This window comes from Fringilla coelebs (genome assembly GCF_963513975.1).
Source record: "Fringilla coelebs genome assembly, chromosome: 7".
In the NCBI taxonomy this organism is placed as follows: Eukaryota; Metazoa; Chordata; class Aves; order Passeriformes; family Fringillidae; genus Fringilla; species Fringilla coelebs.
This window is the reverse complement of record NC_140035.1, coordinates 36,623,641-36,648,915: the sequence shown is the minus strand read 5'-3', so window position 1 is coordinate 36,648,915 and position 25,275 is coordinate 36,623,641. Positions and strand designations below refer to the sequence as shown.

General features: G+C 44.9%; 1 protein-coding gene across 1 annotated transcript in view; it reads right to left on the bottom strand.

Moving 5' to 3' along the window:
- Positions 1–25,275, bottom strand: part of DRC11 (dynein regulatory complex subunit 11) — a gene marked incomplete at both ends in the record, with an annotated part of 91,215 nt that overhangs the window by 38,300 nt on the left and 27,640 nt on the right. Inside the window, 2 exons of the mRNA XM_084209068.1 lie at positions 491–566; positions 4,545–4,664. Of these exons, the coding sequence (XP_084065194.1) occupies positions 491–566; positions 4,545–4,664 (196 nt within the window). The remainder of the gene's footprint in view (positions 1–490; positions 567–4,544; positions 4,665–25,275) is intronic.

Here is a 25,275-nt window from a genome sequence, read left to right as displayed (position 1 = left end):
TCAAAGATATAATAAAAAATAATTGGAGCAGCTGTGAAGGAATCCATGGACTCTGCCCATGAGTTTTCACTCTTGGAGGAGACAGGACAGGTACAATGACAGGAGTATGAAAACATTTATGCTGAAATTTGATCTACAGTCTGTTGCTTTTGAATTATTGGCTATTCTGATGTCATCCTTGTCGCTCTCAGAAAATTCTAAAATGCCTTTTTTTTTTTGCTTTCTGAAGCACTTTGCTTTGAGTTTGTTCACTTTCACCCACAGAAATGTCCCTTCCTGCATGATTAGCTCAATGGTTTTGACAGATTCCTTGGAAGAATTGAGGTCCTGAGGGCCTCCCTTCCTAAACACCATTTTTTAATCTAACATCCTAATTTTGATAACATTCCATAGGTTGGGCAGCTTCCCACTTGACCTTATAGGAATGACATTGCCATTAAGCTGCTCTGGGAGAACATTCCAGCTGGAATTGTTATCTTTTCCTACTGACCTTGGTACTGAGCGCTTCCTTCCTCCAGCATCGAAAGGAAATTGCTTGGAGCCATTTTCGAGCCTTCATCCGCTGCCTAGATTGGGGGGAAAGTGAAGAGAGGAATTGCTGACAGCACTGTTCCACACAATTATGGAATGGGTTGGGAAAGGCCTGGAAGATCCAATTCCACCCCCTGCCATGAGCAGGGACACCTGCCACTAGCCATTTTATCAGCTGAAGTCACCACATCAAACAAGAATTAAACTCCAGCTTGTTTGAAAATGTAATTTGGGTAGGAGACTTGCAATTTTGAAGTGGAATTTCATTTAAATGCCTTTTTTTTGTGTTACTTTTGCTGCCATTGCCACATTCCTGAAACAGTTTCATTTCCTTGAACCAGTATTTCTGAGGGAAAAACCTCCCAGAAAATGATCACAGTTTCTTCATCTTGTATCAGTCATAAATCTTAAGATCTGAGTGAAGTAATAGTTGATAAAGAGAGATTAGATCACTGTTTGGGGATGAGGTGAATGTGGATTTATACCAAACAGGATCAGGATTTTGCTAAATAACCTGCAAACCACTTGTTATCAGCAAGATAAAATATCAGCAGCTCTTGGGATGATTAAAACGAAACTCCTCCCTAAATAAGCCCTGTAATTAGAGAAATATCTGCTACCTGCAGGTACAGCTGCAGCCCCATTATGGGAGTTATCAAATATCTGCTTTTAATTAAAGTATCATTGCAGCAATTCCAGTTTGGGCCCAGAAGGACAGGAAAATAATACATTTATCACTTCTACCCTATAGATGGATTTGAAAGAGGCTGGGGAGGTTCTTGACTGAACATCAAGAACTGTTTTAGAACTTTGTTTAAAGTGTAACAAAAAGTTGGAGGGTTTGAGCTCCAATCCCCAGTTACTCCAATGTATTCCCAGCTTCACAGGGTGTGGCACTTTGAGATTTATCCTTGGATCATTTGCAGTGGGCAGAATTCTACTTTTACCATTTTTTCCACGGTATTTTATAGAAAATGATTCAACCACGATGTTCTGAGAGGAAATGTGTCAACTATTAAAAAACCCAACAAAAAAATTCCCTCCAAACCAGCCTAAAAATGGGTTATTCATTTTTAGCCTCTCAATACCACAGGACACATCAACATTTTACTGTTATAAATAAGTCAATGAATTGTTTTAGTTATTTGCTTCAGTGGTTTTATACACTGATGTCAGTGATATCATTGTGTCAATTTAATTGATTTTAATCAAACCCACTCTCTTGTGTCTTAAGGACAGTTGCTGCTTTGTTTTCTCCTGCCTCAATTAAAAGCCTAAGAGTAAATGTAATAAAAAGAAGTTTTCCTTTGAAACCAGTTCATATATTTGATTTTCAGTGCATTGAGTCTATGCTTGTTCTGTTTTAAATGAGTTAAGGCCCCTTGAACCAGCAATATATGTTTGAATTTAAGCAATATAATTTGAATTAATTAGGAAATGTGGCAATAAGAGTCTCAATCTATTTCTGAGGCTTTCCAAAGCCAGCTCCACACCAGGTGATTCCCACTGGGCAGCAGGGAAAACTGAACTGGCTGCACTGGGCACATTTCTTTTGGAGATTCCCCTCAGAGGTCTCACCAGGGACAGGAATGTGCCCCACTATTTGACATTTCTGGGTGAAATTCAGGGATGCACAGCCTTGCTCTCATTCACTGGGACAAGCTCCAGCAGGTTGCTGGGTGAGGCAGCCCAGACTGCTGCTGCTTTTGGAAAAAGGGATTTTTTTGGGGGGGATGGAGCCATGGGTTGTTTTTTTTTCCTCAGGGAAATCAAATCAGCACCTTGCAGAGAAAAGAAAAAGTGAAGTTCCTTTGATATCAAATACTCTTTGTACAGATTGCTATCAGGCTTTTCAGAAATACTTAAATTTCCTTCTGGGACCCAACTTTTGTTTTCTTTAAGAGCTGAAGTTGGGAGCAGAGCTTTTTTCTGCCTGCATCCCTATGACTTATAGCCTACACTTATTTTAATAAGAGTCCTGCTGTTAGAACTTTTCCAAATACTTCTCAACTGGTCTAAGATACTCTTTTTTTTTTCCCCTGTCAGTGCTATAACCTTGGAGAGAATGTTCCCTTTGTTGTTTCTCCATGAACCATAGAGAACTTGATATAATGGCTCAGAATTTTACTTGACAGGAGTTGTGATGGCTGAGGAGATGGGAATGACATGAAGTTATAAAACCCCAGAGCTCCATGCTGTTATTTCACCCCAATTCAAAACAGCCTTGCAGAGGCTGCCAGGGGATCGAGACACATTGCTGCTGTTGTTGGTTCTTATCTTCAGAAATGTGCAAAACCAAGAAGGAATCCAATTTTATCCTGTGAAAATCAGTTTTTTAAGCAGATGGGGGACATGCCATCCAGTTTCAGGAGCTTCACCAGGGCTGTGACTGTCAGCCAGCAAATTGGTCACAGTAGCAAGGGACTGACTGAAGACATGTGCAACCAGAACTTAAAAATTTGCACAGGACTTCAAAATTGGAACAGCCACAACCCTTCCTAGTTACCAAAGCAATCAGGCTTAAAGACCTTAAAAAACTTTCACCTATTTGCTCCTTCAGCCTGCTGTATATTTTCATTTACATTTTTGCATTTTTATTTACATTTTTATTTAAGGGGGAAAAAAACCCACCCCAAACCCCCAAATAGCATTTTCAAGATGCTCATTTACAATTTAACATTTAGGTATCTACCTTCCAATGAAATTGACTGATGCTTCCTAAATTCATGTAATTTAGTCTCCTGGCTAGATGTTCTGAGAGCTTTGGCCAGATAAATGGATGTTGTCCAAGAAAAGCATCATTTTTTTGAAATCTATTTGTTCTAGGGTTAGGCCTTCAAATTAATTTGTGTAAAACTTGCAGTGAAGAGTAAGCTTTGCCCTAGAAAACTCACCCTTCTCCTCCACATATTTAGTGAAAGATTAATGACCCTTATTAAAAAAATATATATTCTTTTAACTTTTGTTTATACTGTGGAGGTAAATGAGAAAGAAAAGCTGCTGCCCCAGCAAAAGCTGACAATTTTTGTTGCACAGGTTGCTTTTGAAGATGCCCTTTGGTCACTGCTCTGTTCCACAGGTGGTTTGCTCTGTGAAGCTGCTCCTGAAATAATTTGGAAGTGTCTTTTGTGAAAGCAGCCCTTTTACCTCAAAGATTTCAGGGGGTGTACTGCACCTTAAGAGGTGTCTATTGATATTTGAAACAAAACTAGTTCCTACCCCCAGAACATGGAAAATTCATGGCTTTATGCACGGCTGATGGGGTTTCAAAATTAGTTTGAAATCCACAGGAGCTCTGAGGCTTTTAATTCCTCATTCTGCAAGGGGTGGCAGAGATGAACTCCTCTGCACCATTAAATTCTTTTTAAGGTTCCCTCCAACCCAAACCATTCTGTGATTTTTACCTTTGGGGATGTATGCTGAGTATATCTGAGTGCTGTAAAAATCCCACCATATTCTGAAACTGGGAAGGGTTTTCTGGTTTACAATCTGTATTTTCTGTGTGATTCTCCTCCTCTGAGCTGCTGCAGTTGTTTGGGGTGATGTGGCTCCTCTCAGCTTTTTTTGGTAGCAACTTCAGCAGGTGCTTATGCCAACAAACGAGGTGAGGAGAAGACAGTGCCCATCTTTCCATGGAAAGAGGGTCAGGCATTTACTAAGCAGTCAGGGATAGCTGGGATTTTCCAAGGGAAGAAAGTCAGGGAATGCTTGGTTGCCACTTTGTGTCCTGGCAATGATCTCAAAGCCCCAAAGTGGATTTTTGCTGTCATTGAGGGCCCTGACAGTCTGCACCTCCATCAGCTCTTCCCACTGAAGTCATTCGTGGCCATTCCTAAAATCTGAGAGGTAAAAAGTTCCCCAGAATCCCTGAGGCCATGGGAAGGCTGAGAGAGACCAACCTCAGCCAGTTCTTTGTCTCCTGAACCCGAGCCTGGAGCTTTGGTGACCACTTTAATGTCACTTTCCAGCCCCTGCCCACACCTGAGGCTTCACAACCTGCTTTCATTCCTTACCTTTTCATCTTTTGGTGGCTTTTTCTCTTCAACAGGTGGCTTGGTTTCTTTTACCTTCTTATCCTTCTCATTTTGCTCTGCCTCTGCCTTCGCCTTTTTGGCAGCCAGCTCCTCAAAGATCTGAAAGAGGCAGGGAGGAATGGGATTGGGACAACACAATATCCAACAGGCTGCACTCTCTGAATTCCAGACCATCCCAGAGAAGCCTTTTTTGTGCTGGCCAACCCCAGCACAGGTACTGAATATCCCAATTTATCATCAGGAAAAAGCTGATTTCTCTGTCCCAAATCATGGGGGCTTTTATGGAGTAAGACCAGTTCCTGAAGCTGTCCAGAAGCAGAATATTCTAATGACACACAACTCAAAGTTCCCTCTGGACTCAGACCCAGATGATGGATTCATAATGAATTATCTCAGACCCAGATGATGAATTTGTCCTGGTGTTTGTAAGGCAGATTGATTTTTACAGGGATGGATTTTGAGAGGCTGCCCTGAGGTGTGTCTAATTTCAATATATGGCTAAAGACTGAAATTATTCTAGTGGCTGAGGGAGATTGGATGGAGATATTGTGACAAACCCTGACAGATACACAGGGATAGCTCAGCATCTTTATCCCTGCAAGCAAGTAGCAGCTGATAACTGGGTACAGCTCCATCAATTCCCATATCTTTAGTTCCTGGGCAATTATACTTTATTATCTGAAAAAGGCAGAGGGGGAAAATTTGCTGCTTCCACCATTCTCTTGTTTCTAGGCAGCTTTCTTGTCCCTGAGAGGAATTCTAAGATCATTTACTAATGAGACAAAATCAGAAAACTCATTGAAGTTTATTAATGGACTACTAATACTGGCAGTACTGTGAAAGAGGAGAAAATAAAACATTTCCAACTGTAAGATGTATTTCCTGTAATAGTGAAAATATTTATTTTCTCAAGTATACCTTTTAATGTAGTGAGCACTGGATGCTCTGGGGGGGACAATGACAAGGGCTGTGCTTTGCAGCCAGGGCAGTTCCATCAGTGGCCCTCCCCAAGCATTTCAGTCCCTTACATTTAATTAAATATGGTAATTCAAGCCCTGAGCACTGCTCAGTCACATCTTGTGGCGATAAGCAGCGAAGCATTTCATTCCCTGGGATAGATTAACAGATTGACTGGAGTTCAGAATAGGTTTTAGTGTCCCAGCAGGCCTGTTGGATCCAAAACCAACACAGCTACTCTGAGTGTATCCTTTACTGCAGTGCTCCTACACAGCCAGAAACCCAACCCTGTCACCTCTGCTCTGCCTGCAAAGGGGAACCAGACCCAAGCCCAGCATCTCTGTCCAGCAGGATGCACACACACACGTGACTGGCAAAAGGGGCCAATTTGCAGCAGGGCCATTCTGCAGGCAGCATTTCAGTGCATCCACGCTCTGAGTGCAGGGATCTGCTCCCATGGTTCTGCACAGAGGAGTGATGCTGGAAGGGCAGAGCCGGAGTTTGTGTGCTCACCAACCTGCTGGGATGGCACTGAGCTGCTCAGGTGTCCTTGTCCCCCAGCTCTGCTCCAAGCAGCTCCAGGACTGCAGAGCTGGGGGAAGCTGTGTGTCTAACCTTGAGTGGCTTCTGCTCTTTTATACAGAACCATTTCCCCTCCAGCTGCAAGGTGTCACTGTCATATTTTGTGAAAAATCCCTTCTCCAGGATTTCTTCTCCTGGGAAGCTGAGAAGCCTCCGAGAGAAATGAAAACAAGAATTATCTGATTGCTGCTCCTGTGTTTGCTGCTTTGGAATGTGGTTTGGACATTGTTTATCCAACAGGTGAATGTTTGATCGGTTCTATGTGAATTGTTTTGATTTAATGACCAATCACAGCCAGCTGTGTCAGGCTCTGAGGAGTCAGTCACCAGCTTTCATTATTTCATTCTTGCTAAGCCTTTTGTCTGTATCCTTTCTCTATTCTTTAGTATAGTTTTAGTATAGCATTCTTTAATATACTATACTATAATACAATATAATATATTAGCCTTCTTAGAACCTGGAGTCAGATTCTCAATTCCTCCTTCATCCAGGGGACCCAGAAAATGCCACAGCAAGGAGATGCCTGAACCATCTGACAAAATGGGAGGGAAGAAAGGGAATGGCAAGCAAAGGTTAGTTTGAGATGAGTAGGCAATGTATCCACATTGTAGTGCAGGGTTTTGGGGTTTTTTTTGCCTGGAGAAAACTTCATGGTGGAAAGAGAAGCAGATGTCATTCTTAAGTTGTTTTGGACTCCCCTTTATTTTGCTAGGTTGTCTGTTTTTGAAATTATACAGAAAGTAGTTAGCAAACTCTTAATACTAAGGAAGAGACTGTGTTTCAGTAGGAGCAGATGAATTTTAGCCTCTTTGTATTTTTCCCAGTCTTTCCTAGAACTCCTATTGTGCCAGTGGTGATTCTTCTCCAGTAACATTTTCTTCAGTGGCTGAAAAGACATTTTCCTTTAAAACTGAGCATCCACAAAAGTTGAATTGACTTTTGTATTCCTATATCAGTTTCTAAAATCTTGCAGTGCAAACCCTTTTTTTTGGAGGCGGGGAGGGGGGAAGAACTGGGCACTAAACCAGAGTGTAGCCTGTGAATGAAAATGTCTAATGCTGGTTTATATGAGCCAAGAATAAGAAAACTTCCAGCTGCCAGCAGGACTCACTTGTTCTGCTGTCCTCAGACTCAGGAAGTTTTGGTGTTGGCTCAGGTAAAAGTTCTTCTTCAGGAATAAAACCTTCCCTTATCCCTTGAAAGAAAACCTTACTTGAACTCCTTGCCTTTTAGAGTCGTGAGCACAAAAGAAAAGCAGGGCCAGAGTGAGTTTGGGAATGCTGGATCTCCAGCTGTGCAGGTGAGAGCAGCCTCAGAGCCTGGCTAGAAAACTTTACAGGGACACAGCCCAGTGTTCCTGGAGGGAAAATTCCTCTCTTGGAATATTAACTCTACAAAAAGAAGTTTGGTTGGAGTATAGGAAATGTTTCTTCTTTATGGAAGATTTTTGGTGTGGTTTTTTGGGGTAGGTAGATTGCTGTCTGTAGGTGAGTATTTTAAGTGTTGTGTAATTTAACAGAGGCCAAGTAGAGTTTCCCTCCTGCATGGTTAAATCAGAATATTTTAAGGCTTTTAGTCCTTCTCTGATACCTTTCTTTTCTTTTTTTTAAAATGTTATTTAATTATTTAATGTTGGAAATGAGGAGCTGGGAGAGGGGGAAGTGCCTGTGAAATGGCAACTCTCTTGGCTTGTTTTCATGGTGATGAGACTTAATGAACTACAGGGAAAGATCATAATTTTGTTGGCAGCAGGATAAGGGCAAAGCTAAAAATTGTCACAACTGATGATTATCTGTGGATCAAAACATAAAAAACCATTAGGGATAGAAATCTGGAACAGATGCAGGGAGATTATGACACCAATGTCCTGGAATGTTAAATTTCTCCTGAAGAGCAAGTAGAGGAAAAGCTTCTTTTCAAGGGACAGCACTTCTTTTTCTGACTGAAGCACCAAGTGGGATGTCTTTGGGAAGGTATTTGTAAAATGTCGTGGAAGCAGTTTGTGCAGAAGGCCAGCTACATCACAAAGTCAAGTAAGGTCAGGGTTGTCAAAGGATCAAGAAATATGGAATGTATAATAATGCAGCAATGGTTCGTGAAGTGATTAATTTGTATTTTATTTTCCCCAAAGTGTCTTTACTGAAGCCTTATAAAATGCTCACTTTTTAAATACAGCTCAGTCTTGATTTTTGATGGAGTTTGACTTGGGAGTGACCAACCCCTGCTCAAACAGGAGCTCATACAGACAAGAGGTGAACTCCTGTCCCCCCTGGAGTCAAGGACAAAACTCCCATCAGTTTCCATGGGGCCAGGATTTCCTTCCCTATGTTGCCCAGTAGACCAGTGTGTGGAACAAACCCAGAGGCCTCAGGGATTTTTTTTTTAATATGCAGCTGACTCAGTGGAACAAAAAATGTTTTACTTGTCTGACATTCAGGTAAAATCATGATTGCACTGAACTTTTCTCTGGCCAGCTGCACCAGGGAGGTCTCTTGAGGCTGTGACACACATTCTGCTGGCTAAAAAGGGAGAATAAAACAGGCCCCAAAATTGGTGAAAATCAGATAATTGCTAGTGAAAATTTGTTAGGAAAATAGAGGAAAGGGTTTTTTTTTCCAGAGTGCAGGGAAAACAAGCAGTAAAACAACCTCTCCAGACTTTTGGCTTCCATTTTTTTTCCACGCAAAGAAAAAGCAGATGCTCAGGAAAGGCAACAAAACAGCTGAAGAGTGGGAATTGAAAGCTGGGAGCATGATAGGAAGGTTCAACCCATTCCTCCAGGATCTACCTCCATATCCAGTGCTGCTCAGAATAATTCCTTGCTATGTGGTCTTCCCCAGCTGTGTTAATCCTTGATGCTGGCAGCTCTATCTGGCATCACATCCCCCAACCCCTTCCCCAGCAATGAGCCCCACTTGCTGGGTGGCTCCCAACAAAGCTTCCTGGACTCTGGCAGGAGTCTCTGCTTCACTGAAAACTTCACTGAGGGTCTCCTTCCCCCTGCCTGCCTGAACAGCAGTGTCACTGTCATATTCTGTGAAAAATCCCTTCGCCAGGATTTCTTCTCCTGGGAAGCTGAGAAGCCTCAGAGAGAAATGAAAACAAGAATTATCTGATTGCTTCTCCCTGTTTTGCTGCTTTGGAATGTGGCCTGGACATTGTTTATCCAACAGGTGAATGTTTGATTGGTTCCATGTGAATTGTTTTTACTTTATGACCAACCACAGCCAGCTGTGTCAGACTCTGAGGAGTCAGGCACCAGTTTTTATCATCATTCTTAAGCCTTCTGTCTGTATCCTTCTCTTTCTTTAGTATAGATTTAGTGGAGCAGAATAGAATAGAATAGAATAGAATAGAATAGAATAGAATAGAATAGAATAGAATAGAATAGAATAGAATAGAACAGAATAATAAATCAGCCTTCTGAGAACATGGAGTCAGATTCCTCATCTCTCACCTTGTCCTGGGGACCTCACAAACTCAACAGACCAGAGCCCAGCCCCTGAACTTGGCTAAAAGCAGGAGCATGCCCCAAACTCAGCTTTAGTGGGGCATAGGGAGCTGTTTGCAGCAGTTTTCCTGTGTTTTTAGCAAAGCTAGCTGATGGTTAGTGTGCTGTCCTTACATCCCCCCAAACCACACAGAGACTGCTGTGTGCCCCAGGCTCCTCCCTGAGATCCCAGGGAGGACTGGATCCAAAATTCCCCATCCTGGAAGCATTCAAGGCCAGCCTGGATGGGGCTCTGAGCAACGTGGGCTAGTGCAAGGTGTCAGGGTGGCTGCAATGAGAGGATTTTTACATCCCTTCCCACCCAAACCATTCTATGATTCTATAAAAATCCTCTTTTACCGTGCCTGTGTTAGAGCACCGGTTGCAGAAAAATCATGCAACAATCTCAGGGGTGGGGCTTTCAGGACCACAGAATTTGGGTTTTGACCTCTTAAATTTTGCTAGCCCAGCACAGTGGTTCACTCGGGGGCAAATCCTGCTTCCTGCTCTCCCCCAACAGACCCATTACCCCCTTGGCTCCTCGGGATGGGTGGGAAAGGCTCCAAGTGCTGAGCACTGCCTTCAGCTGGGCTTAATCACTTTCCCTGTGTGACACTCAGTGATCAGAGGAAGAGATTATCAGCCACTTCCATTAGCCAGAGAAATCAGGAGAGGGATTTACTAGGAAAAACAACCTACAACACACAAGATAAACTCAGATACTTCCTTGGCTGGGATGTTCAATTTGCTTAATGAGCCTTGGCAGTAAATCAAGGCTTAGCCCCTGCCTGCACTGGAAACTCTTCTCTGCTGTTGTTCTCCACTTCTTTCCCATCACCTGAGCACCTTCAGTTGTGATTAAGTGGCTGCACAGCCCAAAAGGGAACAGATTTTGGTACCTGATGGAAACACTCTGGAAAAAAACCTCATTCTTTTTTTTTTTTTTTTGCAACAAAAAGATTTAACCATAAGGTTCTTGGAGAACTAGAGCCACTGTTAGGGAAAATTGCTACCTAAATAAACAGACATGTTTTGTGGGAAATCTTTCTCTAACACCATTAATTTTTTTTTCATTAAAAGAGGGACAGTACCTTCTCTGGATGTTTTTCAACAATAATAGCCTTGGAACCACCTCCTTTCTCAGGGGGATAGTCAGGAAACCTGCCTGTGATATGCCTGTGGGAGAAACAAAAGTGGAAGAGGAATTAGAATTCATTCTTTTTCACCTGGTTGATGAAGATGTTAGATAGCAGGGAAGATTCTTCTGGCAGTGCTTTCTGTCCTGTAAATTCATTAAGACAGTTACCAATCCATGTCTCCTATCCCATGGCCCAACAAAAACTGCAAATTCTCAGGGAAATCCCTAGGACTGCAGATTCCTTCCTAGCTGAAAGATGGAGATTAAAGTGTTTGTACCTGGAAGTGCCCAAGGCCAGGTTGGACAGGGCTGGGAGCACCCTGGGACAGTGGAAGGTGGCCCATGGCAGGGGGTGGAATGGGATGAGCTTTAAGGTCTCTTCCAACCCAAACCATTCAGGGAATGGTTATTGTGTTATTTTACATTGGTTTATGTTCATAGTCCAACTCTCTGCTTTCAACACCCAGGGGTTTTTTTTGAGAGAAGAATTATTTTGCTTAAATCAGGATTTATTCTCTAAATGTCAGGATTACCACTCCTAAATTTCCAGTGGACTTGGTGGTGATGGAAGCTGGGAAGGGGCAGCTAGTGACTTTGTGGGAAGGTTTCAGGGGTAACACAGGGAGCTTCCAGACCTTTCAGAAAGGGATTAAAAGATACAGAAAATAACTTCAGCCCCAAGGCCATTTTAACTGATAAGACCCTTTGACTGCTTTCCCTTTTGTTGCTTGGTGGAATATATTTGTAAGATTTTTTGTTTGTTTGGTAATATCAGGAAGATTTTTCTGTTCCAAAGAAAATTCTGACAGTGCAGAAAAATCCTTGTGATACTTTCAAACAGCACGGTTATATTTCCTCTAAATGAAATTAGATTTCCCTGGAGAAGAAAAGAGCTCAGAAAGGTCAACACTATTCCTAAAAATGTTTTCTTTTTTTTTTTTAAACAACTGGTATCTTAAGGGACTTTGCTAGGCTGGTGTTAAGCTGCAGGCTCAGTTTTAAGCTGAGATCATTGGAACAGAGCATCTGTTCTGTTTCTGTAGCACCACGTGTGGGGTTGGGATCTATTGCTGGTATTACTGCAACACCAATTAGGACAGAATCAACAAACATTCATCTGTGCTTGGGAGCCCTGGCTTGTTCAACAGTTACAAGTTCTACATGCAAACAGATGCAAATCCTTGGTCACTGCATTCCCAGAAACCAGCCTGCATCAGCAAAGGGCTGGGCTTGTCAGTGTGCTTTTAAAAATCCATTAAGAATGGGATTTTGGCCTCAAAACCTTGCCTGATCTAATATTTAATGTTAGCTCGTGTTCCATTTTTTACAGACAGCCAGAAAATAGCTCAGTTTTATGTTAAGTGCAGCCTTGAATGCTGCTACAAGTCTGGTAACACTAAAAAACTTCCCAAAATCTGTAATTGAGGCTGTTGCTGCTTTAGTGCCAGCTGGGAGGAAGGAAAGGCGAATGCACTGTGGGTGAAGAATCAGCTGGGAGCCCACTGAACATGATACCAGGGCCAGCTGCCAATATTTATTCATGTTACATTTGGTATCTCTGCTCCCTTTTTCACTTTTAAACCATTTACAGCTCTTGGAGATGGCAGGGGGTTGGGATTAAATTCTTTTTAAGGTTCCCTCCAACCCAAACCATTCTGTGATTTTTACCTTTGGGGATGCATGCTGAGTATATCTGAGGGCTGTAAAAATCTCACCATATTCTGAAACTGGGAAGGGTTTTCTGGTTTACAATCTGTATTTTCTGTGTGATTCTCCTCCTCTGAGCTGCTGCAGTTGTTTGGAGTGATGTGGCTCCTCTCAGCTTTTTTTTTGGTAGCAACTTCAGCAGGTGCTTATGCCAAAAAACGAGGTGAGGAGAAGACAGTGCCCATCTTTCCATGGAAAGAGGGTCAGGCATTTACTAAGCAGTCAGGGATAGCTGGTTGAGGGCACTGCAGGATGTGATTTTCCATGGTCATCAGTGACCTGAGAGCAGACAGTACCAAACATTTTGATGTTCTAATTCTTCCAGGGCATCTGCTTTTTTCTTGAGTGTATCCATTGCTGTCTGATGGTCTGGAAGCAGCACTCTTAAATCTTATTTCCCTACCCACCCTCTTGTGGGTTTTCCTCTTTCTCTTCTAGGTTGAAATGACGGCAACTTCAATCTTGCAATGCCTGGGAATTCACATGCATGACACCCAATAGGCAAATTCCTCCTTTTATGAAACCCTCTGAGTTCAGAGGTTAAACCAGGGATTCATTTGGTCTGTAAATCTGCCCAGAAAAATGCAGCCATTCGTCTTCCTGGTCAAAAGTCCACTTTAAACACAATGAATCTCAATTTTCATTCCCCCTTCACTTTCTGGCAGCGTTCTACTCAGAGCCATCGCAATAGGTTGTCTCATGCATTTATCTTAGGATGTTCATTTGGATTCAACTGGACCTAAATTCCTTGGTTTGCAGCTGGAAATACCAGGATAAAATGAGCAGACAGAGAAGCTGTGGCTGCCCCCCATCCCTGGAAGTGTCCCAGGCCAGGCTGAATGGGGCTGGGAGCAACCTGGTTTAGTGGAAGCTGTGAGGCGGGACTAAATGATCTCCAAAGTCCCTTCTTACCCAAACCCCTCTATAATTTTAAATTCTTACATCTTTGTGCCATCAGATAAGGTACACTTCCTCTAGGGCTGAAGAGGGTCCCACCAGGCATGTCCCATGAACAGCTCTTGAATTAGGAGGAGGTCCCAAACACTATGGAGGGATTCTGAGCTTGCTTCACAATATTATTTGTTCAAATAGTTTTTAACTGCCTTCCCCTTCTGAAACTTCCTAGAAACACTCAAGTATTGGTGATAAGAGGTCATAACAGTGTAAGACAATGATCCCAGATGATGCAAGAAGTTGCTCCCAACTGGAGCCCCAGCAGACTGCTTTGTTTTGTGGGAAGTGTGCAGGGGAGCTTTGTGGTGGGAATCCTCCCTGGTTCCACTGCTGATGGGGAGAGGAGGATGTAAAAAGCTTAAGCTCTTGATAACAGGAGCATTAGAGTGTGTAATATATTTGAAAGACATGGTACATGTCAGAGACACCTAGATGCGAGTCAGAACTCTGTGAATCTGTTCCTTATTACTGTCTCAGCATTTGCAAGGGGGAAAAATATCCAACTGTACTTTTCCAGCGTCTCATAAAAATGTGTAAATGCCAGAACTGGAAGAAGCAACTCTTATTTTCAGTGTGATTGCTTCAGTGGGAGTGCTGACAATGTGCTAAGCACTGCAAGCAAAAGCAGAAGCAAATTGTCCTGGATTTCTTAGGGAGGATGCAGCTCCAGTAAAACCAATTGCCTGAAGGAACAAGTGAAGCTTATGAAATCCCATGGTGGGGCCGGACTCGGTGGCTGAACAGAGTAAAGAAGGGGAGATGGAAGGACAGGGCTAGGAAGAAACCTCCTCCTTGTGAGACAAACCCCAGCAGCAGCCTGGGGAGGCCCTCAGGAGCCCAAAGCCTGCAGGCAGGGAGCTGAGATGGCTCCTGGGGGTGACCTGCTCCTCGTTTTTCTGTTCCCAGGCACCGAGCAGCAGCCTCTGCTCGCACTGCTGCAAATAAAAATGAGGAGTGCTGGAGCACACAGCAGGCAAAAAGATCCTTCTTTGGGTCAGGGCCACTGCTTTAACACAACTGCTCAAGGTTTCTGTGCTGAGGAGGATGCTGTTGAAGAAGGGACCTTTAGAAATTGTGGCATGTGAGAAATCCATCACTTTTCTGGAAAGCAGTGAAATCCTGTCAACGGAAGCAGAGCAGGGGTTGGAAAGCAGCTTTACAGAAAAGCCATCTAATTGGGATGAATGGGGGCCCTAAATCTGAATCAAAGCAGCTCAAGTGGAAGAGTAAAGGGATGAACAAGGATGGAGAGGTGAGAAGATACGATCTTGCACTCCCAGCTGAAAAGGATGTGATGAGGTTTTTGTGCTGTTTCTCAAATTACATTATGTTCTCTGGTTCACTGTTACTGCTCCAAACCTATTCCTCTTACAATAACTCAGACCTGTCAAGTGTAATTGAAAAAGAATGATCTTTTATGGTCTGCAGTGCAAATCCTTTTGTCTGTGATCTGTAGCAAAGAGTTCTGGCTCTTCTGGGCTCAATATTTGTACAGCACAAACCCCACATAAATGTCCAAGTTTTAACTCGGCTCAAATGGTTCTGTAATGTCTCCAAATCACCACCAGACTGGGACAAGTTGGGGTGATTGGCAGGCTCTGCTCAGCCCTCAATGCTGTGGCACCTCCATTCTCACCTGCACAATAAATTCTTTGTCTGGGAGATGACCCTGCATTGTGCTAGTCTCATCTGCTGCTCCCTCCCTTCCTCATTTAGGAGCTTCAAATTTTTTTTTAAAGTGTTTTCTCTCTATTCCACATTGCTCAGGGATGGTTATAGTTAGGGATAAATATGGCTTTTGATTTATGAGAACACACCATTGATTTAAACATTTTGTCTGGTAATAGACTCAACAAGTTCCTACCTACTCTGTTCTCTGGCGGGGTTTTACATGTGTTATTCTTTCTTTTTGGCTATGGCTTCTCCAGCTAATTGCATAAAAGGCCTTGTCAGGAAAAATAAATTGTTCTTTGGAGGAACAAAAGTGCTTAACTCTTCTCAGGGGAAGAAAAGATGTGGGCTGTGTGCAGAAGAGGAGGCATGAATGATGGCAAAGGCTCTGAGTGGAGGGACAGAGGGGTGTTCTGAGCAGAAAAGGGACACAAACTAAGAGGGGGGAGCTCGCTAAGGAAATAAAACCCTCCTCAGTTGTGTAGTTCTTGCCTGTTTCTGTAATCCCACCTGATATGGATTCTCTCAGACTGCTTAAATAGCAGTGCTGGTTTATTTTAGGTGTCTTTGCTGTGGTGCTTTTTTTTCCCTTTTGTATTTGTGCTCTCTTTAACTCTTTGAAAATCACTTCCAGAAAAAATAACCTGGGCAAATACAGAATTACTTATAAAGTGAGATTGATTTCCACGGGCTTCTTATCATCTTTAATGAGTTTGGACACAGACACATTACAACTGATGTTTTATCTCAGGTCCTGATCCTCCCAGTGTTTGCTTGTACGTGTGCTTGTTATGCATGGAAGCATTTCAGGGCAGGGTAATTGGAGGATCAGAAACTTTATTGTTCTGCATAAATATTCAGCTTTGAAAATTGAAGATCAAGCATAGTGAGGCCAACAATGTGCAAGGGAAAGCATTCCCATGGAGGAATGAGGAGGCAAGGTTTGTGGGGAAAGGTGATATCCTTTATTATAGTAACTATCATAATTAGAATGGTCTTTTGGGTCCCCAGTGCCTGCCTTAGATCTGAAATGGGAGAAGGGAACTTCAAAGCCAAGTAATAGTTGGGAACAGTTGTTGGAGGGGACAGACCTAAATGAGGAATGTGGTAATTCTCCCTGATAGTTTTATTACATGTGGTGTTACTGGCCAGGAAAGGTAGACCTTTGGCTGACCCAGGCAGTTGTTCATAAGCTGCTTGAGTTCTTACAGCAAAAGAGTCTGTTCTGCTTTGTCATGAAGTTATTACCTTTCCAAGGATCCTTCTGGTCTTTTTGGGATAGCAATAAGTAATTCATGTAATGGAAAAATGGGAATCTCTGTTCCCCTTCAGGTGGGCTGGGGCATGAGCTTTCTCTGCCAGGACTCCTGGTTATCCTTATTCCTGCTTAAAAACCACAAGGGAAAAGGATATTTATTTTTTTTTTTTTTTGTCTTCAAAATTCTGACAAATCATTGCTGATTTAAAATGGCAATAGGTTTTTCTCCTTGAGACAATTGTGGACATGGATGATAGCACTGCAAATGGCTCCTAGGTTTTTGAATGGGAATAAAAGGCAGGTTGGGCATGAATAATGCCAAGGAAAACCAAAGCCACTTATTCTTCCAATATTAGCTTAAGTTAAAAGAAAACCTGCTACAATCAGAAGAAAAACTTTGTAATATTGACACTAATGAAAAATTTTGGTGCTCTGATTTTGCATCACTCCACACACTCAAAAAATGTTGCCAAAGTTTTCTCAGAGCTCACATTTGAATTAACTGAGGATTGGGAGAAATCACATCCTGGCTGATAGACCTGAACTGCTTGGCAAGAGCTGATACCAACCCGGCTGTACTGAAGGCTCAGACAAACACTGAAAGCACCCACCAAGCACAGAAATGGGAACATTAAAGGGGCTGGAAAGCAGATCCCTGGAAGGTTATTTAGGGTTTTTGGCTTGACTCTTGCAGTGCAGAACAGCTTTGGGCAGAGCTGCAAGGTGTGGAGTAACACTGAAAGCATCTCCTGATGGATCTGAGGACACCTGGATGTCCCACCCTTGCCCCTGGAGAGAAAACTGACATCCAGCACTACCCCAGTGCTTGATTTTCTAGCTCTGAAGTTCCTTGAGTGCATTTCCCTCTCTTTTGGAGTTGTTGACCACCCTGTGTTTACCAGGGCTGCATTCCTTGAGAGATTTCACCAAGGATGAAAGGCTGCTCCCCTTCTTTCCCAGTCCAGCTGTCACCAGGCTTGTTTCCAGTGTCAGCTTCCTGGTGCCTGTCTCCAGCCTTTGGAGGAGAGCAGGGTGAGCAGTCCTGGGTGAGCAGAGTGAGCAGGGTGAGCAGTCCTGGGTGAGCAGAGTGAGCAGGGTGAGCAGTCCTGGGTGAGCAGCCCTTGCTGAGCAGGGTGAACAGTCCTTGGTGAGCAGGGTGAGCAGCTCTTGCTGAGCAGGGTGAGGAGTCCTTGCGGAGCAGGAGAGCAGGGTGAGCAGTCCTTGCTGAGCAGGGTGAGCAGTCCTTGCTGAGCAGGGTGAGCAGTCCTTGGTGAGCAGGGTGAGCAGCCCTTGCTGAGCAGGGTGAACAGTCCTGGATGAGCAGAGTGAGCATTCCTGGGTGAGCAGAGTGAGCATTCCTGGGTGAGCAGGGTGAGCAGCCCTTGGTGAGCAGGGTGAGCAGCTCTTGCTGAGCAGGGTGAGCAGCCCTTGGTGAGCAGGGTGAGCAGCTCTTGCTGAGCAGGGTGAGCAGCCCTTGGTGAGCAGGGTGAGCAGCTCTTGCTGAGCAGGGTGAGCAGCCCTTGGTGAGCAGGGTGAGCAGTCCTTGCTGAGCAGGAGAGCAGGGTGAGCAGTCCTTGGTGAGCAGGGTGAGCAGTCCTTGGTGAGCAGGGTGAGCAGCCCTTGCTGAGCAGGGTGAACAGTCCTGGATGAGCAGAGTGAGCATTCCTGGGTGAGCAGGGTGAGCATTCCTGGGTGAGCAGGGTGAGCATTCCTGGGTGAGCAGGGTGAGCAGCCCTTGGTGAGCAGGGTGAGCAGCTCTTGCTGAGCAGGGTGAACAGTCCTTGGTGAGCAGGGTGAGCAGCTCTTGCTGAGCAGGGTGAGGAGTCCTTGGTGAGCAGGGTGAGCAGCCCTTGCTGAGCAGGGTGAGCAGTCCTTGGTGAGCAGGGTGAGGAGTCCGTACAGAGCAGGAGAGCAGGGTTAGCAGTCCTTGGTGAGCAGGGTGAGCAGTCCTGGGTGAGCAGCCCTTGCTGAGCAGGGTGAACAGTCCTTGGTGAGCAGGGTGAGCAGCTCTTGCTGAGCAGGGTGAGGAGTCCTTGGTGAGCAGGGTGAGCAGTCCTTGGTGAGCAGGGTGAGCAGTCCTTGCTGAGCAGGAGAGCAGGGTGAGCAGCCCTTGCTGAGCAGGAGAGCAGGGTGAGCAGTCCTTGGTGAGCAGAGTGAGCAGTCCTTGGTGAGCAGGAGAGCAGGGTAAGCAGCCCTTGCTGAGCAGGGTGAGCAGGGTGAGCAGTCCTTGGTGAGCAGGGTGAGCAGTCCTTGGTGAGCAGGGTGAGGAGTCCTTGCTGAGCAGGGTGAGGAGTCCTTGCTGAGCAGGAGTGCCGCCCCCAGGGGCTGCTCCAGGGCTGGGGCCTTGCTGATGGAATAGCTCCCATTAAACTCTCATCTGGTTTGATTTTCTCATGTCTTTCCACTCTCTTCAGAGCAAGGTCAGAAATACAGAAGCTGGCTCAAAGAAACACCAGGTCAAATTCCCCCTGAGTTTGCTGAATTCCTTACCTTTGGTCAGCTTATCCTGCCAGTGTAGAACACCCAGTCCTGGCTCAAATTTGGCAGAATTTCCAGTGCTCAGCATTCAACTTAAGAGACTGAAACAATTATGGGCAGTTTTAAGCAAGATTACTTTAACCCAGACTAGAAGCTTTGCAAGAATAGTTTTCCTGCAGAGTCAGCCAGAGGGAATCAAGAGCACTTTATTAACACAATATGAATCCTGTAAAGAGGAAAATAAAGCATGCCATTTTTTTCTAGCAAGGCCAGCCAAAAGAAATAACTTGCCCTCCAACATCACAGGTTTCTTTGGGATTTGGAGTGAAATGGAGTATAAGAGAGCATTTTGTTTTATGGGATTTGTTTATGAGAAATTCGAGCAAATGTTTTTGCTTCTCAGAAGTCGAGGTGGACCAAAATGCATCTCTACAGGAGGGGAAGAAGGCGCTAACCTGGCTGCTTCACACTGCTTTGCCATGGCCCAAAATGAAGATAATGCAGTGCTCCTGGGGTCTGTCAGCCTCCTTGTGTGTGCTGTGCAGCAGGGACACCCTTTGTATCTGCCTGGAAAACTGGGAATGGGAGCCTGGAAGGAGCACAGGAGCTCTGTGCTTTGGTCAACCCCTTTTTTCAATAGTAGATACCTAATATTCCAACAAGGAGGACATGTAGGAGGGATATGGTGATTAGACAACCCTGCTTGTGGGTAAATGGTGTGATTTTCATTGATGTAATTTTTGCAGTGTGATGAAGATGGATGGATCTGAGGTGGAATCAAAGGTGGCATCAGACACATTTCAGTATTTCAATACATTTCAGTATTTCAGTAATTTCAGTATTTCTATCTCTGCCTTACACCTGTGGTATCAGCGCAGAAACCCAGCCCAGGCTTGCAGAACTCTGGATTAAAATGCTCTCCAGCCACTGTGTCATGGCTGTCCCACTCACACATCACTGTTGCCCCTGACCTGCTGCCTGACCATGATTTAACCTGAGGAGTTTCCCAAGGACAGAGTGTGACCAGGTTCATCAGGCATTGCATCACTGCTTGGGAATTCATTTAAAACTGGAATCACTGTTTGCACCTAAGACTGAACTGCCTTGAGAAGCGCTTGTGATGCAGCAGGGAAATGTCAGTGGCAAAGGAGAAGCTGAAAATGGTTTTTAGGAATGTAACCAGACACTGCTTTCTCTTTCACTGCCCAGAATCCCAGAATGGGTCAGGTTGCAAGGGACCACAGGGAGGGTCTGGTCCAGCCTCCCTGCTCCAGCAGGGTTATCCCAGAGCACAGGGCACAGGATTGTGTCTGGATGGCTCTGGAATATCCCCAGTGAGGGAGGCTCCACAGCCTCCCTGGACACTCTGTTCACTGCTCAGTCACTGCCCAGGGAAGAATGTCTGCCTCCTGCTCAGTGGAACTCCTGGGCATCAGCATCTGCCTGTTCCTCGTGTCCCATTGCTGGGCCCCGTGGAGGAGCAGAGCCTGGTCCATGCTCTGGAATACCCAGATATATAAATATCCACCCTTTGGATATTTATACACCTTACAGAGGTCCCCTCTCAGCTGTGCCTGCTCTTGAGGAGCCCCAGCTCCCTCAGCCTTTCCTCCTCAGAGATGCTCCATCCCTTCATCACCTCTGCAGCCTCTGCTGGAGCCCCTCCAGGACATTCTTGTCCTGAGGAGCTTAGAACTGGACACAGCACTCCAGAGGTGCCTCCCAGAGCTGAGCAGAGGGGCAGGATCCCACCTGACCTGCTGGGAATGCTCTGCCTGATGCACCCCAGGATCCCATTGACCTTCTTACCCTAGGGAACACTCGTGGCTCAGGGACAGCTCCTTCTCCACTTCAAGAGATTTGGTTCTCTGTGGTTTATGTGAAAGCATAAATGAGCTATTTAATGATCATTCTGAGGCAATTTCATGCAGATGAGAGCAGTCTCAGTGCTTGATTTTTCCATGTTCATCCCAAGTGGCTTGTGCAGCCTTATTGGAATAAATCCCTATCAGGTGTACACAGAGTGTAAAACCAGGGAAAAGGGAGAATGTTGCAAAGTCCATCTATAAAATTAGAGATGTTTACACTCCTGCTCAAGGCTAATAACCAAAGAGTTCACTAGAAAGAAAAATAATTTAGAACCTCTACTTTGGCATTTTAAAAGTGTGGGAAAAGACCAGGAGAAAGATTCCAGATGAGCTCAGCTCTAAGCCAGGCATGGTATTAAGAGCAGCCATTTATCAGGAGTTTTAGCTCAAAACCCCAGGCTTCTCTGCAGTCCAAGAAACACACTGTAATGCCTGGAGGTGCCAAGTTCCCTAACTCTCACCTTTTTAGTTTTGGGAGAGAAAAGCTGGGATGTTCTAAACCTGTACCTGTTTGGTGTGGCTCTGGTGCATGATCTGTAGTTTCTCAAAATTGGCTGGAATTGTGCAGACTGATAGAGCTGGATACCCTTTGCCTCTGCAAATGACTGATTTCTTCTGCACATTACTCAGTGGGATACGCTCAGATTTAATCAAAAATAAGCACAAAGTGCAGCTTTTTTATTATTGGTAATTTAAATGATGGCTTAATAATGTGCTTTTAAACAATTTCTTTGGTAGACGGGGTCGGTGGTGCTGAGAGTTGCTGGCAATGTGGAAAAGAGGCTGGAGAACCAGGGATAAAAGGGATATTCTCTGAGAATTGGGAGCTGGAGCCTGCTCTGGGAAGCAGCAGAGAGCCCAAACACAGGTAATTTCCTCAAAGTGGTGGAACAGGCAAGGTGGGATGGGATGTGCAGTTGGTTGGTGAGCCCTGCAGGGCAGCTTTGCTCAATCTTTTGTGCTGTTTTGCAGGCCTGGAGACGTGACTGTGCTGCTTGCCAGGCCTCTGCAGAGGATCAGATGTCTGGATGGCCTCATTGCAGGATAGCAGAGCTCCCTGGGGCAAAGGATGGGGAGATTTGGGCAGAAGGGAATGCAGGCACACACGTGGGAGAGGCAGCAATCAGCTGCTCCCACCTTCGTTGCCAGCCTTCCCAAAGCACCAGACAGGGACAAGGGACAGGGACAGGGACAAAGCCACGTGTCAGATGGGCTTTCCCAGGAGGAGATGGACGTGGAAGGATGTTCTGGGCATGGAGTTACCCCCTGTGCAGCAGCCCTGAGAGCTGAGCCCATGATGGGAAGCACAGCTTAGTGCACGGCCCGGCTCTGGTTCTGGAATTTTGGAACAATTGTGCTTTCCCTTGGAATGCTTGGAGGAGTCCTGCAGCCTTTAATCCACAGCCATGCTTTCAACCAGCAGCTTCAGGACTAGTTGCTGGATTAGGGATGCTTTCCAGAAAAATAAATAAATCTGGGAAGAGCTGTTTTTGAGCTGGTTTCCCTGTGTGATGGGGAACTCAAAGCGGGACAGTAAATTTCCTTTCCAAGCCACCAAAGGATTACTGAGGCAGTAAGGGGCTCTGGGAAGAGACAGGAGAATACTTGAATACTTGAACAGATTTCAGGCCAAGAAGTTTCCTGCTACTCCAGAAATGTCTCAGGAAATACTGAACTAGCTTTTTTTGTGCTTCTACATCCTTTGCTCAAGTCAAGGAATCAAGGGATAGTTTGGGTTGGAGGGACCTTAAAGTTGATCTCATTCCATACCCCGGGCAGGGACACCTTTCACTGCCCCAGGTTGTTCCAAGCCCTGTCCAGCCTGGCCTTGAACTCTTCCATGGATGAGGAAATTCAAACACATTTGTATTTGGCATGAGATCTTACTGATTTAGTTATTATTACTGTTGATACAGTTATTTTGTACAAGTAGAGCCCAAGACGAGCCACCTAAACTCCCATATATGCTATTAAATGTCTTTTATTCAGCCTAGGATGATCCTAAGCCTGCCTGACACAGCACACAAACCATAATAGCTGGGTGTTTTTAGAGTAAATGACTATAAATAATTAGAATTTCTGTTGTCTCTGCACAGGGCTGAAATGCAGCATGACTTAAAAGCCCTGGACTCTGACCTGGATAATAAAAACAACCTGGTTGATGGAGTCTGACTAATCTCCCCCATGCTGAAATTCCCAGTAAAACTGAAACACATTGGCTGTGGAAGGAATGGATGTGACTCAGGTTTCAGGCAAGTTCTTGCTCTGCTCACAGAAATACTGTCATCAAGCCTTTTCATCCTTGAATCTGAGTACAGGATTTGGAGAGAGTGGCTTTAAAGTGAATTTTGCCCTGGGAAGAGCTTCCCTAGGCGCTCACCAACCCTCACTGCCCAGTTAACAAAGGAGCAGCCTGGTAGTCTTGATGGAAATAATCAAATAATAATAAAAAAGCTTTGTCTCAGGTGCCCTTGCCATATTTCCCAGCCCTGGGATTGCAGCTGGTGTTCTGCTGTCACCTAGAGCCTGTTCCAGCTATTCCACCATGAAAATCTTGAGGTTTAGGGGATAACCTGTCCTGTTGCCTGTGTCCTCCTTCCCCCTCACCTCCTGCTTGTTGGGTTTGCAGTGTAAGCCTGGAATTTTCTCTGCTGGGTGTGGAATTCACTTGGAATTCAGCACTTCAGGAACTTGTCAGCAGCCTGTTAAATAATCCTGTTGGCACACTGGAGCCACAGTGCCCTGAATCAGCCTCGTGTTCCAGCAGACATTCCCCTGCTGCGGTCCCCAGGGTGCAAAGTGGGAAAAAGCCCCTGCCAGTGAAAACAGGGAAACAACTGGATTTCAGAATTAAACATATCCTTCTTCTCTTGGGGGAAAGAATAACAGGCTGCCATCCACAGCCACATTCCCAGCCATGACTCGATTCCTTCATCTTCTCCAAGTCAAATCCGTTCTCTTGGCAATCAAGTCTTTTTTAATATATTCACCTGCCACAGACGTTTGGGAACTGCTCTTTTGTCTTTGCCTTGGAAACACTTCTTATTTTCTGTCAGTCTTTGGTCCTCACTGTGCCTATTTATCAAAATGGTAACTCATAGGGGTTTTTTTCCCCAGTTTTATGCCTCTTTCATCCTTTCTCTTCTGATTCTGCCTCTCCAGCTCCTCATGGCTGCTTCTGCTATCCCTTTGCTCTGTTTGTGTCAGTCCATGCCACAGTTCTTTTTTACCCCACTTGCCTCCTTTCTTCTTTGCATTCTACACAGCCAAGGCTGAAAATGCCTTTTCCAGCTCCTCTGCTTGCTTCTCCAAAGAGATCCATCTGTGGAGCAAGGGCTGTAGCTTGGGAGCCACTGCTCTGTGCTTCATGCTCATTTTTATTCTCCCTAGTTCTGAGCTTTTCCCTTAGTCTTTCTCTTCCCAGAATATCCATTAAACACCTCTCCTCTGCCAGCCACTGGCTCTTCAGTGCTTCTACCAGGCACCAGTAGGACTCCTGGCTCTTTTTTCTTTGCCTGTTTCTTGTTTCTGTATCCCAGCAGATCTTTGCTTGTTGGAAATGGGGAAGTGGGGAAAATTGCTTCTTCCTCCTGCTCTGTATTAACTTGCTGGAGAAGACACCTCTCCCTGTCACAGTAGAGTGAAATAATAGCTGGGCTGGGTCTCTTCCCCTTCCCCTTGGGATTCATTCCCTTCTTCCTTCCTTTCTTTCTTTCTCATTGATTAGGACCAGGCTCTGCCAGTTAAACCAAGAGCAGATCAGATGGCAGAGCAGGCTCCCCTGGGCCAAGCCTAGTAGGTATCTAGCTGGATTCCTGAAAGAGACACCAGCTCCAAGGTGAACATCAGGCCCCAGTTATCAGTTTGAAACACCCCACTGCTCTGTTCCTGCCTTCAGAAACCCAGCCTGCTGTGTTAGGACTCTGCTTGAGAAAGGAATAGAGGAGGACAGCAGCTTAACACACCCACTGAACGGGCACAGCCTGCAGGATTTTCCAGGAAAAAAAAAAAAAAGCCCAATCCTGCCTTTCAGACATGTAGATCTGTATTATAACAAGCTGCTGGCAAGTGTGAGTCCCTGGGTGCCACTGATGTTTGTGTCTGTGCGAGTATCTATGACAACAAATAAACCTAATGTTTGGGAAGTGTCCTTGGGAATCTCACTGGGGGGGTTGCTGCATTAGGTCGGGAACACTTTGCATTTTCAGACTTTTAATTCCTAAGTATTATGGAGATGGGTATGAAGTGCTTTAGGAAAATGAACTAATTAGTTACCAGATTTTATTTTTCTTGTGTGCAAATGGGCCGGCTCAGACTAATGCTATTTACTTTAGCTGATTCCAGACTTTTGGATGTATAAAGGAGGGAATATTTTTAGGAGCTTTAATTCTAAGCAGGAGGCTTAGCCTCAAGGTCAGTGGACTGTGGGTATCCGTGGGTCACTTGCAGCCATTTGAAGAAGGCAGAAAAGGGAATCTAGCCTCATTTTTTTGTAATGGTCAGTTTTGCTTCTAGAGTGCTACAAATCAGAAATTGGGAAGCCTGGAGTTATCCTACAGAGCAGTGGTCAGGATGGGCAGCTCTGTCAGAATGGATCAGTATAGTTA